The sequence below is a fragment of the Sminthopsis crassicaudata genome, chromosome 1, assembly GCF_048593235.1.
Source record: "Sminthopsis crassicaudata isolate SCR6 chromosome 1, ASM4859323v1, whole genome shotgun sequence".
In the NCBI taxonomy this organism is placed as follows: domain Eukaryota; kingdom Metazoa; phylum Chordata; class Mammalia; order Dasyuromorphia; family Dasyuridae; genus Sminthopsis; species Sminthopsis crassicaudata.
This window is the reverse complement of record NC_133617.1, coordinates 583,700,620-583,712,887: the sequence shown is the minus strand read 5'-3', so window position 1 is coordinate 583,712,887 and position 12,268 is coordinate 583,700,620. Positions and strand designations below refer to the sequence as shown.

General features: G+C 42.7%; 1 protein-coding gene across 1 annotated transcript in view; it reads left to right on the top strand.

Moving 5' to 3' along the window:
• The first annotated feature begins 3,686 nt into the window (after positions 1-3,686).
• The window catches only part of OTP (orthopedia homeobox), an 8,611-nt gene continuing 29 nt past the window's right edge, over positions 3,687-12,268 (top strand). The window contains 4 exon segments of the mRNA XM_074288252.1: positions 3,687-3,723; positions 5,091-5,500; positions 11,769-11,794; positions 11,796-12,268. The exon segment at positions 11,796-12,268 is cut by the window's right edge and continues 29 nt beyond it. Coding sequence (XP_074144353.1) covers positions 3,687-3,723; positions 5,091-5,500; positions 11,769-11,794; positions 11,796-12,268 — 946 coding nt within the window.

Below are 12,268 nucleotides of genomic sequence, written 5' to 3'. Positions count from 1 at the left end.
ACATCTCAGCCACAGCACAGGTGGATGCAGACATTTGACAAAACGAGTGGAGGAGAGAGAAACAGCGCGGGAACGCCGTTTTACATCCAGACTATTGTCATTTTCTCCTGACGTGCCTCCTGTCAGCTCCGTTTCTTTCCTTCTCTGCTCCTCCTTTTTCTCTCCCATCCAACCTCCACCCTGAGCGTGCCCACCCCCCACTCCCGCCATACACACACCAACAGACGTCCCTTCCTCCCCCCACCTTGTCGTTTTTCCCCTCCCTGAGACGATTGTGCTCTGAAGTCTTGGAAGAAATGATTTAGTTTGTTTATACTGCTATAAAAATCAAGAGCAGTTGAAAAGTCATAAAATGAAGCGGGCTATCAATCACGCCGCAACATTGTTATTCAGCAGTTACTAACAGAGATGGATAATCCTTAGATTTCGTCCCATTGTTATGACTCTGATGTGTCTTCACATTAACTATTACACATTTATTTATCGACCTGAAAGATACAACAAAGCAGAATATATGAGCGAGTGCAGGAGCGGGTGTGGGTCTCCGCGGCTGGAAACTTGTTCAGAGTATGGGATTCTTGCAATACACAATATCCATCTGTGTACACACTTGTGGAGATGATGCGTTCCTCTCTCCTTATCCCCACCGAGTACAGCCTCTCTTACCTCCCTTTTTCCCCGCCTGGTCCAGGGTCACAGAACCCTTCTCCTCAGATCATTCTCCCAGCCCAGCTCGTCTTCCTATTCTTAATAAAATTAAACAAAAAATTGGGAGTAAGGCCACTCTTCCACCGCTCCCTCTTTACCCGCCAGTAGCTTGTTCACTCTCCCGATACTATGCTTAAGACGGACCCCCAAGGGTGGTAAATGACCAGCAAGCTCCACACTAGCCGAAGGAGAAAAGATTTTGTGGCTCTCAGAGGCACTGGGAGGCGCACAACGGCCTAGATCCCACTGTCCCCCTAAGGGCTGACTTTGGAGCTGGGTCCAGTTCCCAGTTCTGGCAGTCCCGTCCCAGAGCATTGCGGGGCACTGCTCGGCATTCTTCGTGGCTGGGGCTTCTACTGGTGCTAGGATCGCTACCTGGTTCTCTTTTTTTCTTCCGACTGAGAAAGGGCGGGGCAAGAGGAGGTAAAAATCAGGACCAGTTAAAAAAGAAGCTGGCGACTGGAGAGGGGGACACGGAGGTGTTTGAAGGACTGAGATTCTGTAACCTGGCAAGCTGATCTCTAAAAGCACACACAGGCACACATTCCAGGAGGTGAGATGGTTTAAACTGAAACAATAAGAGAAAAGAAGCAACCACCCAAATAAATAGCCGTTAGATACTGTTACTCAGTGACCAGCTCGGGTTCGAGCTCCATGTCCCTGTGTGTACTCGTGTGTATGTGTGATTCTGTCCGTCTCCCCAGCTTTATAAAAAGCTTCAGCAGCCGCAGGACTACCACGGCCCCGTCGGCTGGTCCAGGGGAACCGCCTGCCATCTCTGTAAGCTGGAAAAGAATCCATGTGGTTGAGGCCCTGAACACTCTTTTGCTACGAGTATATGAGCGCGTGCGCGCCCCCGAGACTGGAGATGGGGTGGGCAAAGTGTAAGGGGGTGGGTGGGTAGGGGGAGAGCGAATAAGGGAACAAAACTGCCCCAGAGTTCGTCTTGTCGTCTCCTTTGTCTCCTCGCTCACTCCCTGTCGAAACATATAATAGAAGAGATACACATACGGGTACGAACGCGCGCGCGCGCGCACACACACACGCACACACACACACAATTCCTCTCGCATCTGGTCGAAGGCAGCATTTTCAATGTTTTGTGTAAGTCAATTGGACGGCGAACAAAAAAAGCCATTTGCTCCGTATTATTTAAAACAGACTTCATAGGACCACCCTTTTGTGGAAGCTTTATTTGCACTAAATGAATAATCTTAATTGCATCACTTTCGAATTAAAAATCAATGTTAATCAAGTTGGGAGTAGTAAATATCCGTTTTCATTGGGCCTGGGTAGAGGGCATTTTTCTTGTTTTGCAAATAAAAATACAAGTCAAATAACTTTAAAGGGGCATTATGTTCTGCTACAAATACAATTGAAACGGATTGTTTAGGAGCGGATCAGAAATGGTACAGAATTTTGCACTTAATTTCCTCAGTTATCATTTACAATAAGACCCTCTTGGCTTGACAGCCAAGTCTAAACAGTAGTAAATTAGTACAAATTTATACTGATTTTACTCTAATAATCGTAATAAAAGCTTATAGATTTGGCACTAATTACATAAATGCCTAATGATCTTGAAAATTACTCTGGTTAGAAATATATTACTAATCTAAACTTTGTTGTTGGCTGGCTTTGAAAAATCAGAACATTAGAAATGGTTCGCTTCACTTGTGCAAAGCACTTTAAATTGTTCAAGTAGTTTAACATATTCAAGAGGAAAATAAAAAGCCTTTAACTTTATTTACGGCCTTAAATGGAGTTTGGAAACAAGCTGAACTTAGAAACTTTGACCAAAAAGACCCCCTATTTTGGTCCGGGGGTGGGGTGGGAGTTGGAGTAGGGGCGGTGTTAAAATTTCAGTTAGGGCCAGGGAAGAATTGGGGAGGCGGAAGGAGGGGGAAAGAGAGGGCTAGTGGGAAGGCTTATGTTAGCTCAGCGCTGACCCTTGGAGGCCCTACGAGCTGAGTCTGGGAGCACCGAGGAGCATAAAGCCTGAAAAGCAGCGTGCCAGCTCGGCCCACTGAGGAGGAGGGGGCTGAGCTGGACCTAGTGTTCTTTAGGATAGGGAAGAGTAGGCGCTTTCTCGCCACCTTTCTTTCCCGACCCCGGCATCTTGACCTAAGCTGTGCTTAGGGATCGAGCAAGGAAAAGTTGCTGCTCGAGCCTCCGGGACTCGGAGTCTCTTTCTTCCGACCTCTCCACCTCTCCAAGTTCCCGTCCTAAAAATACATTTGGAATCGGGCCCTTGGCATACAAAATTCCCTCCACCCTCAGCCCCAAACCGCGGTATCCAGAATCTCCTCCAGTTTATTAGGTTGGATTTGTCAAGTCATTGAAGGGTCATTCCCGACAGGATCTCCTTTCCCCTGCACCTCCTTCACACATCCCCTGGTCTTTCCTCCCCACCCCCACAAAAAGGAGGGGGGAATAAAGAAAAGAAAAAAGGGACAGGGATATGGGGAGGAGGGATTCTTGTAGGGAGGGTGCGAGAGAAAAGAAGATAGGATCAGAGAACATAGTGGGAAGAAAAAAAGACAAAAAGCCCAGGCCAGCAGCCCTGAGATGATGCCGAGGTCGCTGCGACTGCAGCTGCTGAGTTGCTCTTGTTCGTCAGTGTTGCTGCTGCTGTTGCCGCCGCCGCCGCCGCCGCCGCCGCCGCCGGCGCTCCGGGCTGCGGGCGGGCGGGCGGGCGGAGTGGGGGACTCTCCGGGCTCTGACATTTGCAGGCTGCCCTCCTGATTGGTCCCCTCGCAGAGCTGCTCACGGGTTCATTCAACTGTTAAGCACCTCCCCGTCTCTCTAAAGGACATTATAATGCAAGAAGCCCCCTTTTTAACCACAAACCGAATTTTCTTTCATTTAGGTGATCTATATATATCTATATCTTATAGCTTATATCTTATATCTATTTTAAATAACTTAAAGCCGCTAAAATTTGGGGGGGAACAGCTTTCGCCCTGGAGCGGTGCGCGATGCTATCTCACGCCGACCTCCTGGACGCCAGGCTAGGTGAGTGTGTTCCTCTCGCCCCGGCAACCAGGAGAAGCCAGGGCAGGAAATTGTCAATTTGTTCCTTATTTTACCTTAATGCGCCCTAAATGGGCTAATTTCTTTAAAAGTAATTGTACTGCATTAAAGTTTAATTTGATTTAACATCGTCTTTAAAAAATCTATGGAATATGTAGATTCAAAAAAGGAGTTGGAGATTGTTACTACTTTTGCTTTTCTTCCTTTTTCTTTTTTCTTCTTTTCCTTTCTTTTTTCTTTTCGTTTTTTTTTTTTTTTTCTTTTTGGGGAAGAGGAGATCTACACCACTGATAATAGGAGGCTTTTCCCTCCTTTTCTATTTGTTTTAATTTGAGTTTCTCTCTCTCTCTCTCTCTCTCTCTCTCTCTCTCTCTCTCTCTCTCTCTCTCTCTCTCTCTCTCTCTCTCTCTCTCTCTCTCTCTCTCTCTCTCTCTCTCTCTCTCTCTCTCTCTCTCTCTCTCTCTCTCTCCCCTCCCCACCTTAAAAAAAAATAAGGTTAGGTTTGTCAAAAATCTGGCAGGAAGGAGAAGGCGATAACACGGAGACAAATTTGTTTAGTCTATGCCTTTGAAAAAGACAAGACAAAATTTACTTTCACAGACTCTTCTACTTTCTGGAAGGGGCTTCAAGATCCCGGTGACTAGGAGATTTCTACCTCTCTTTTCAGTGAAAAGTTGAATTCTTTAAAGTTTGATTCACTGTCCTAGAAGCCGCGTCAACTTCCGTTCAGTTCTACTCGTATGAGGGCTCCTGGCTTTTACTACACTTTTCATTATTACTTAGATTTTGTTGAATGTGGCTCCAATTTCTAAGCCTATTCGTGTATCTGGGAAGAGATAGGGTTAGTTGGGGTTGAGCTTGGGGCTGGGGTCTCAATTTGTCCCCGAAATGGAAAGGTTTGGAGATTTTCGTCAGAAGGTGAGAAGTGTATTGGCCGTGGGGGAGAATTTGCTGCTCTTTGGAAATGCAGGTGGGAAGAGCGATGGAGTTATCTTTAGTTTACTGTTGCACTGGGTATGCGTTTATCAAAAGGGCCTGGGACATGTTTTATTGCATGGCATGGGAGTGTATTTTATTACAGTAGAGACGCTGGTATGTGCTGTTTATCACGGGAGATAGATCTAGAGAGTGGGAAAGGGAACGTGAGGTATTAATCCAAGATCGTGGGCTAACAAGGCGAAGATACTGAGAACTTTGATGGTCCGGCTGGAGTTGATGCTGGTAGCAGCTAGGCCTTGCTGGGCAGAGAGAACAGGGGGTTTCGCTAAGTGGGATGAGAGAGGCAGCAGAGGGGTCCCTGTCTCGGCCTCTCCGGGAAGGTAGTGATGCCATTTATTTTACCTCCTCAGGTATGAAAGATGCCGCCGAGCTTTTGGGACACCGAGAGGCAGTGAAGTGTCGGCTGGGCGTGGGGGGTTCGGATCCTGGGGGTCACCCAGGAGACCTGGCCCCCAACTCGGATACGGTAGAGGGAGCAACACTTCTCCCCGGAGAGGACATCACCACGGTGGGCTCTAACACGGCCTCACTGGCGGTCAGCGCCAAGGACCCGGACAAACAGCCGGGGCCACAGGGCGGGCAGAACCCCAGTCAGGCTGGACAGCAGCAAGGGCAGCAGAAACAGAAGCGTCACCGCACTCGTTTCACTCCAGCGCAGCTCAACGAGCTGGAGAGGAGCTTCGCAAAGACTCACTATCCGGACATCTTCATGAGGGAGGAGCTGGCCCTGCGGATCGGCCTCACCGAGTCCCGAGTACAGGTATGTGGGGCCTTGGGGATTGCATTGCCTTTTTCTTCGGGGAAGTCAGGTCTCTTATCTCTTCTCCTCCTTCCTGGCTGCTAGCTAAACCGCCCACAAGATACTAGATCGGATTCCTTTCTGTCCCACTCCATGTCAGGCTCAGAGTTATTACTTTAGCTTCCCAACAGGCACAAAAACAGGAGTTCTTCACCACCTGCCCCTGGCCCTTTATTGTGCGTCCAGAACACACACGCGAAACTTTAATACCTGAAGACAGAAGTGCGGGTCTTTCTGAAATCAGTTTCATCTTGCTACTGTGGAAAGAAAAATCCAGATATTTTTCTTCAGACTAAGTCAGTTGATAAAGTCTTACTATAGCTCCAACTATATACAAACATATTCCATCCCTCCTTCCCCACCTCCAGAAAAATCAAAGGTTTGTTTCTTTGAGGGTTTCCAGACCGATGCGACAATATAGCACACACACACACACACACACACACACACACACACACACACACACACACACACCTGCACACGAAAAGAAAAATACTTGGCCTAGAATTAACTCATTTCAAGAAATCATATCCCGGCTTGTAAGGCGTATGTATTTCTCCTTAGAGAACTACGAGAAAACATAAGAATACACGTAGACCCCAACTTTGATTCTTGTTTGATTTTTAACTTTGATCATGTGGCAGCTGAAAAATGGACTTCAGATCCGCCTTAAAGAATTTAGTTCTATCACCTCTACATTCATTCCCTCTTATTTTAACTACAGCAAGATGGTAGGTTGTGTGTAGATAAGAAATAATATTCATTTGGGGGAATACTGGCAGTGGACTGACCACAAGGCCAACGGGAAAGTTTAAATAATTTAGGAGATTATGTAAGGTTCCAGAAATTTTGGAAATAAAAGCCTAATAATTTTTTAACCTAAAAGGAGAGTTTGTTTCCAAACTCCCATAAAAATATCGTGGAATTGAAATCCAAATTCAACTTCCTAGATCTCATTCATGAGCTCTCCAGAGTGCTGAAAATCGGCACTAAGCCGGGGCGTTTTCCTCACGGTAAATTAGGGTAGTAGTTATCAAATCTTCCAGGCATTTTTCAAACAATCTAAATGGTTTGTTAAACCAAAGTCAGTTGCTTTGAGAAATTTAATTTTAAAAGGTCTCGATTGTTTCAGATGTAGACGTTGTCAAGTAATAGAAGAGGGAGGATGAAGACAGTTATAATAGCAATATAACTTGTGTATATGTGTGTTCATATACACACACACATTTTTAACACATACACGTATTACTGTGTTTTTTTAGTTGCCTACACTGGATGTTTTATTATAAAGCAAGTGAATATCGTCAGAAGCCTGACGTGGACAAAATTAATAAAATAGTATAAAGGACACTTTTAAAAAATTAATAAATTTGAGTAGCTTTTTTTCTAAATCCTTATAAGTCTGAACCTAATCTCATTGATATTACATAAATTATTGTGCAATAATATTACTAATGAGATTTAAAAATTTTATGTCAAACTCATTCCTAAATCAAAATTTGAGCATTTACATATACAATTTTAATGTTTTTTTTATCATAACCAATTAAATCGCTATATTGTTACACAATGAGAAAGTATGAAAAGTTATTTTCCCTCAAGAGAAAAAATAACTACATATTAATTTTTGTTTTTAGAAGTAAGATACTTTTGCTTAACCCAGTCACACTGATAATTAGTTTAAATTAAAATAGAAATTAGAATCACAAATAAAAAATAATTAGACAAGTGACTTTATGAAAAAAGAAAACGAGATCTATTAAACTTTATTGGGTTTTCCAAAGGTTAATGATAGCGATTTTTATATTAGGAAAGTTATAAGTGAAATAAAATATAAAATATGTAATGGAAAGTTATTTTCCAAAAGTACACAAAAGAAGTACGTAGGAAGAAAGAGATAAAGTACTTTAATTGTCTCAGCATAATCTTAAACCAAAGATAATAGCTTGAGACTGCTGATAAAAACAATTTAATAGAGTGGCAATTTCAATATTTTTAAAAAATAATGTTCTGTAGTTTAAAAAGTAATCAGATCAACATAACCTTCTTAATTAACATTTCAAAATGATTAACATTATGTAACGTAATGCAGAAATAATTTATGTGAAATGTATTTACTTCACAATTCACTGTACCATTGCTCCTTGACCAAATTCAAATTAAATAGTAATTGGTTTATGTTCTTATATGATGAGTACTTTATAGTTTTCTTTATAGTTAACAGATTGCTAGTGTTCTTTCAGTATATGGGCCACCACACTGATTAGAGAATGATCTAAACATTTAATTTATTGCCATTGTATATGTTTTAAAATGCTTCTGATTCCAGAACAAATTGTCCCTAATACTATATTTCAACCTACATTTAATTTATATTACACTTCTAGGCAATTATTAAATAGACTTCTACTCATATGGAGAACAATTCCATGTCTGATATCTCTCCCCTTTTCAGGATGGTGTAATAAAACCATTCCTTTTATAGCATGCCATTATTAGAAACCAATTTCAGAATTATTTATAACCTGGAATGGCTTATTAAGCAGCAATGCGAGAATCATGCAAATTACGCGATCAAATGCAATATAATAAGCATAATCATTAGTCTCTAGCACGGATTAATTAACTTTCAATATTTTATTTACATAAAAACCAAATCAGTGAAATAACTTCAGCACAGTCAGGCTTGCCTTTCAATATTTTATACGAACCAAAATAATGTGCTGTAATTCCATTGACCGTGTCCCCCAGAATGGCCCCTGTCACCTGCCACATCTTAATAGGGGACAAGCTGAGAGTATTTTCTAGTTTTCTAATGGAATGAGAAATTGCATTTTCTTCCTCTCCCAGCACTATTAAAGTGTAATGAATTCGGCCCAGAGTTCACGGCTGGCTGATCGAAATGAACCTGAGATCTGAGCTTTAATACAGCTCTCCAGATTTCCTACCAAATCTTCACATTAATCATTTGCTGGATTCCAATGAGATCTTCATAAAGCTTTCGCTTCTGGAAGAAAAAAAAGTAATATCCTTCCCCCCCCCCCCCCATTTCTGAGCCATTTATAGCTAGGGAATTAAACGGGCTATATATTTTAAAATACATTTACAGTATGTCTATATTACTGTAACGGCAGATATCATGAAAATAGATTTTTAGATTCCAACCTCCATTAGACCCTCACTGTTGTATTAAGCATTTTCAGAGAATAGTTGCATTTCCAGAAGAGTACAAAGTTGGCCAGTGCTTACGGTTAATATATTTTCTGGACTTGTCATCTGTGCATTGTCAAAATCTCCCTCAGGTTTTCTCTGCATTTTAATCTGTCATGCACTAGTTTTCAACTGGAAACATTCATATTTTTCAAAACATATGCACCGTAGCTTTGAACTGAGGTGATCAAATCTGATGGAGATTCTTTCCAACCTCAGTAAGCCATGAAACTATAAAAGATCTTTAACTGTTAACCCTAAAACATAATTGAACACGATTTTTAGATTATTTATATAATATTTAGTTCCTCAACAGCTGTTCATTTTGCTAATGGCTGATCTTATTTGCTGATCTCCATAGATGGTAGTCAGGGATAAACCACTGCAGATTTTGAATCAGAACCTAGCATTGTAAATTCCTCTTTTCCCCTCCAGCTTCTGGACTTGTAAAAAATATTTTGGGATACTCCAGTCGGAACCAAGACAAATTTGTAGATGGTGAGGAATTCATCTTGCACTTAAGCATTCTCGGAAGAACTGTTCAGAGTAGGGCCATATATTTGTGTAGTGTGAGGATGTATACATGTACAGAGAGGGAGATGCGATCACCTCGAAGCCAAACACTTGTCTCCTCTTTCTCTCCCCCTCTGCCTTTCCCCAAGTTGGGGTTAGAATTCATTCCCAGACCCAAATGTTTTGCACTGATTTGTTACAGTTTGGAGTTGACCTTGGGGAACTAGGTCGGCAGGATCCTGCCCAGTTGTCAGAAATTTGGTTCTGAATGGAACAAGAGGGGTTTCCAGGCCTGTTGCAAATCCTTAAGAAGGAACCCTTCAGTTCCCCAGGCTTCCCCCCGACCTGCTTCCTCTAAGTATCAGGCCACAGACAGCTCAATTCTAGGCCGGCCACATTGATTCCTTTCACTATCAAAGTTCCTGCAGCTTCATTAATCTATCACACCCGCCAACTATCAGGGCTGCAGCATGGAAGAAAAGGAACCTCTCCAAAGAGAAGGAATTAGGAGAGTAAGCAGTCATCATAGTAAATGGGACAGAGATGAGAAAAAAGGAGCAAGGTATGGTCTGCCTATCAGAAGAGCAGATCCCATCCAAAGGCAGTTTTCTAAAAAGATCATCACTTAACCAAAATTTATGAGGGTGGGGGAACTTCAGATTACAAAAACCATTCAGTATTGGAACTTCAGAGCACCTTTCCAGGTAAATTAGGAGTGTTTTGATGGCCCTGTGCTCATATTACCTTCTTTAGGTAGAATGACAGGCATGGGCTTTGACCCATAAGTGAATGAAGATAGACCCATATGAATACAATTATCAAATTATGTCTCCTAAATTTTCATGCATCCTATAATTATATCTCACATATTTTTTTAATTCCACACAGTTAAAGTAACCAGACGACAATATTAATAACAAAAAAGTCTTCCAAGCATCAGTTGACCTTTGTATTAAAGAAATGAAAATCTAGTTAGTAAATCCCAAAATAAATGTCCTAAAATGTTGAGATGATAATTATCATGATGATGATTCCTTCTAGAATCCTAGTGCTATTTTAATAACTGGCAGTTCTACATCAGGATAACTGATGAAATTCTAGTTGCCACTAGTAAGAAATAAAACAAAAGTCCTTCACTTTTGTTTGGGGTTTATTTTCACCAATCTAGTTTGTCAAAGCAAAGCTACACATTATTGACAACTAGTTTAAAATTATATGTTGATCTTCTTTCATTTGCAACATTGAAGAGACAAATTTACATTCATCCGGGTGACAAAGGAGTGACTTTAGGGAACTGAAGCTAGGCCTTAGTTTTTGGAACCCTTGTCCAAGTCAAGAAAAAAATAGGGACCTGAAGGCAAATCAGTTTTAGAGGTTCTGAAAATGGATTACAGGATTCTAGACTAGGGACATATAGAAAAGGTTCAATGGAAGCAGTTTCAGACACAGATACAGACTAGGTGGGAAAGCTTGGGGCAGTGACATCAAATATTATTGGGGCATCTTCGGGACACTGAAGGTCACACTTTTTTCACAATCTTATAAATCAATGGCACTTACTTTCCCACACTAAACCTTGCATTCTTTATCTATTGTTCAGTCGAGTTAAGACTATAGGGGTTTTTCTTTATCTTTTGAATTTGGCTATTGATGTTCACGATAGTTTTTTCTTTCAAATTTTAAATTTCTGAATTTTCTGAAAATGTTATACTATATAAAATATAGCCTTACATTGTGTTATAAATGTGTAGCTATAGCCTTTTATTCTATGTGTTAGAAATGTTACAATGGGAAATACACAGAGTTTGCATATGTTTTTTCATATATATGGAATATGTAGATGATCTGAACATTTCCCATACAACACAGGGCTCCTGTGTTTTGGCATGTATTTTCTAAGCCCATGATGTATATATTTTGTGCATATGTTTGCACAGTACATATATGACTTCTAAAGCCAATATAACCATGCCCATAGGGAAGGGTACAGGAATGTATTTTATTTTATTTTATTTTTACAATCTAGGAGTATCAATAGGATTAGTACCTACAGAAATATGCCTACATTGATGTTGTGTGAACCGATGGACTGTGTAAATATAGTATTAACAACATTGCATAAAAATTTGTGTTGAGGGAGTGAAGATAAAGGAGAGGGAAAATCAGAAATTATGTTCTGTGTGTCTCTGGGCACTTTTGGTTAAAAATCCTTTTTTCTTTCTTTGTATCCTCAGCACTTAGCCAGATGTCTGCACATATAGGCTCTTATTAAACGTTTATTGACTGACTGACTCTTGCCCATGACTGCCATTCACCTAATCCTATCTCCATGAATTGGGCTCCCGTGCGCCCGTGTGTCTCTCTTCTCCCACTGCTTGAGACCTTGCTAACTTTGGCCTCTGTCTCTGTGTCTACCTGTCGTACTTCCTTCCCTCTCCTCGTGTGCGTGCGTCTTCCGCTATCCAAATCATTCCTCCTTCCCCTCCCCACCCCGGCCCTTTTGCAGGTATGGTTCCAGAACCGCCGTGCCAAGTGAAGAAGCGCAGAAGACAACGAACGTTTTCCGAGCTCCGGGGACGCTGCTGCCGACGCCTGGCCTGCCACAGTTCCCTTCGGCCGCTGCGGCCGCCGCCGCCGCGATGGGGGACAGCCTGTGCTCCTTCCACGCCAATGACACCCGCTGGGCAGCGGCTGCTATGCCGGGCGTGTCGCAGCTGCCGCTGCCGCCCGCGCTGGGTAGGCAGCAGGCCATGGCGCAGTCCCTGTCCCAGTGCAGTCTGGCGGCCGGGCCCCCGCCCAACTCTATGGGCCTGTCCAACAGCCTGGCGGGTTCCAACGGCGCCGGGCTGCAGTCTCACCTCTACCAGCCCGCCTTTCCCGGTATGGTGCCCGCCTCCTTACCCGGCCCGAGCAATGTCACGGGCTCTCCCCAGCTCTGCAGCTCCCCGGACAGCAGCGACGTGTGGCGGGGCACGAGCATCGCGTCCCTTCGCCGCAAAGCACTAG